At 46.2% G+C, this 2,500-nt stretch overlaps 1 protein-coding gene across 1 annotated transcript in view; it reads left to right on the top strand.

Annotated features, from left to right (window-relative positions):
• The window catches only part of gabarapa (GABA(A) receptor-associated protein a), a 4,736-nt gene extending 2,411 nt beyond the window's left edge, over positions 1–2,325 (top strand). The window contains 3 exon segments of the mRNA XM_053230634.1: positions 530–656; positions 1,699–1,716; positions 1,718–2,325. Coding sequence (XP_053086609.1) covers positions 530–656; positions 1,699–1,716; positions 1,718–1,771 — 199 coding nt within the window. The 3' untranslated portion in view covers positions 1,772–2,325.
• Positions 2,326–2,500: the final 175 nt, after the last annotated feature.

The following is a 2,500-nucleotide window of genomic DNA, read 5'->3' as shown; positions in this document are numbered from 1 at the left end:
AATGAGAAGCGTGAGCACGTGAACACCGGTGCTGATCAAAGTGATGCTAAGGCTGTAGTGCAGTCAGCGGATCTGGTGCTCTGTGATTGGACGAAACCACACACGCTGTCTGGGGCAGTATGATGATCAGACTGATGTGCTGTGTGAGATCAGACTGAAACCTGGGGCAGTATGATGAACAGACTGATGTGCTGTGTGAGATCAGACTGAAGCCTGGGGCAGTATGATGATCAGACTGATGTGCTGTGTGAGATCAGACTGAAACCTGGGGCAGTATGATGATCAGACTGATGTGCTGTGTGAGATCAGACTGAAACCTGGGGCAGTATGATGATCAGACTGATGTGCTGTGTGAGATCAGACTGAAGCCTGGGGCAGTATGATGATCAGACTGATGTGCTGTGTGAGATCAGACTGAAGCCTGGGGCAGTATGATGATCAGACTGATGTGCTGTGTGAGATCAGACTGAAGCCTGGGGCAGTATGATGATCAGACATTAACCACATTAACATTTCTATCCTGTGGGTTTGTTACAGTGGGTCAGTTTTACTTCCTGATCCGGAAGAGGATTCACCTGAGAGCTGAAGACGCGCTCTTCTTCTTCGTCAACAACGTCATTCCTCCTACATCAGCTACCATGGGCCTGCTCTATCAGGTACACACACACCTGGACACACACCTGGACACACACCTATATACACACCTATATACACACCTATATACACCTACACACAGGCACCTATACATACACCTATACACACACACCTCTATACACCTATACACACACACCTCTATACACCTATACACACACACCTCTATACACATACACACACCTCTATACACTACACACACATCTATACACCTATACACACACATCTATACACCTATACACACACACCTCTATACACATACACACAGGCACCTATATACACACACACCTCTATACACATACACACAGGCACCTATATACACACACACCTCTATACACGTACACACACCTGTACACACACCTATATACACCTACACACAGGCACCTATACATACACCTATACACACACACACACACACACACCTCTATACACCTGTACATACACCTAGACACACACCGGCACCTATACATACACACACACCTCTATACACGTACACACTCGTATACACACATGCGTAGGGGCAGTTGTGGCCTAATGGATAGAGAGTCGGTTTTGTAACCCGAAGGTGAACCTGAAGGTTGTGGGTTCGAGTCTCAGGTGCTGCAGGGATTGTAGGTGGGGGAGTGAATGACCAGCGTCTCTCCCTCAATACCACCACTGAGGTGAGACCCTTCAGCAAGGCACCGAACCCACAACTGCTCCCCGGCACTGCACACTGCTCCGGGTGTGTGTGTGTGTGTGTGGGTGAGTGTGTGTGTGTGTGTGGGTGAGTGTGTGTGTGTGGGTGAGTGTGTGTGTGTGGGTGGAGTGTGTGTGTGTGGGTGAGTGTGTGTGTGTTCACTACTGTGTGTGTGTGTAGTGTTCACTACTGTGTGTGTGTGTGTGTGTGGTGTGTGTGTGTGTGTGTGCGCGCACTTGAATGGGTTAAATGCAGAGCACAAGTTCTGAGTATGGGTCACTGTACTCCACACTTCACTTCACTACACTATATGTGTATTATGCATGTGTGTGTTATATACATATATACATGGTGTGTGTGTGTTACAGGAGCATCATGAGGAGGATTTTTTTCCTGTACATCGCCTACAGTGATGAGAGTGTGTACGGAGAGGAGGTGTAGCGCACGGAGAGGAGGTGTAGCGCACGGAGAAGAGGTGTAGCGCTCGGCCTCGTCCCCGTCCTCCTGATACACTGAGTAATAACTCTACAGCTGAGAGCGCGTCACTTTCACATCCTGCTCTCACTTCTGCAGTGTTCACGTTACTCATTATTCTGGCCTTCCTGAAATGTCCCGCTTGTCTTTAACACACACACACAAACACACACAGTAGTGAACACACACACACACAGTCTCTCTCTCTTTAATCTTTTTACTTTCCTCCAGTGCCGTTTGTTTGTTTTTACGACTCTCCGTGCGTGTACCATCGCTGATACCGGTTTGATGATTTTTATTTAAAGGTTTGAATATTTTCTGCTGTGAGTTTTGCAGTACATTGCTTTTTTTTGCATTTTAATATTTTTATCGCTGTGTTATTGTGGCTAATGTGTGATGTGATCTAGACCAGATCATTAGAGTTGCTTTTGATTTTGTGAAAAATGGAGATGATTTTTTTTTTTTTTTTTTGGTATCTGTGTTTCTGAATGCTGTCACTATAAACACAGTGGGGAAAAACATCTGTCTGTGATTATTCTTTTGTCTAAGCTCTCAGGTGCATGTTCACACGGCGTTCTTCTGCGTGGTGCTGGAGTACATCCGCCTGTTCATCTTAAACACCACTTCACCCGTGTTGCCAGATTGGTTCTGATTAAGTTCTGATCGAGTGAATACGCTGGATTTTAACTGTGATTA

This window comes from Pangasianodon hypophthalmus, chromosome 27, assembly GCF_027358585.1.
Source record: "Pangasianodon hypophthalmus isolate fPanHyp1 chromosome 27, fPanHyp1.pri, whole genome shotgun sequence".
Lineage (NCBI taxonomy): Eukaryota > Metazoa > Chordata > Actinopteri > Siluriformes > Pangasiidae > Pangasianodon > Pangasianodon hypophthalmus.
This window is presented reverse-complemented; position numbering and strand designations above follow the sequence as displayed.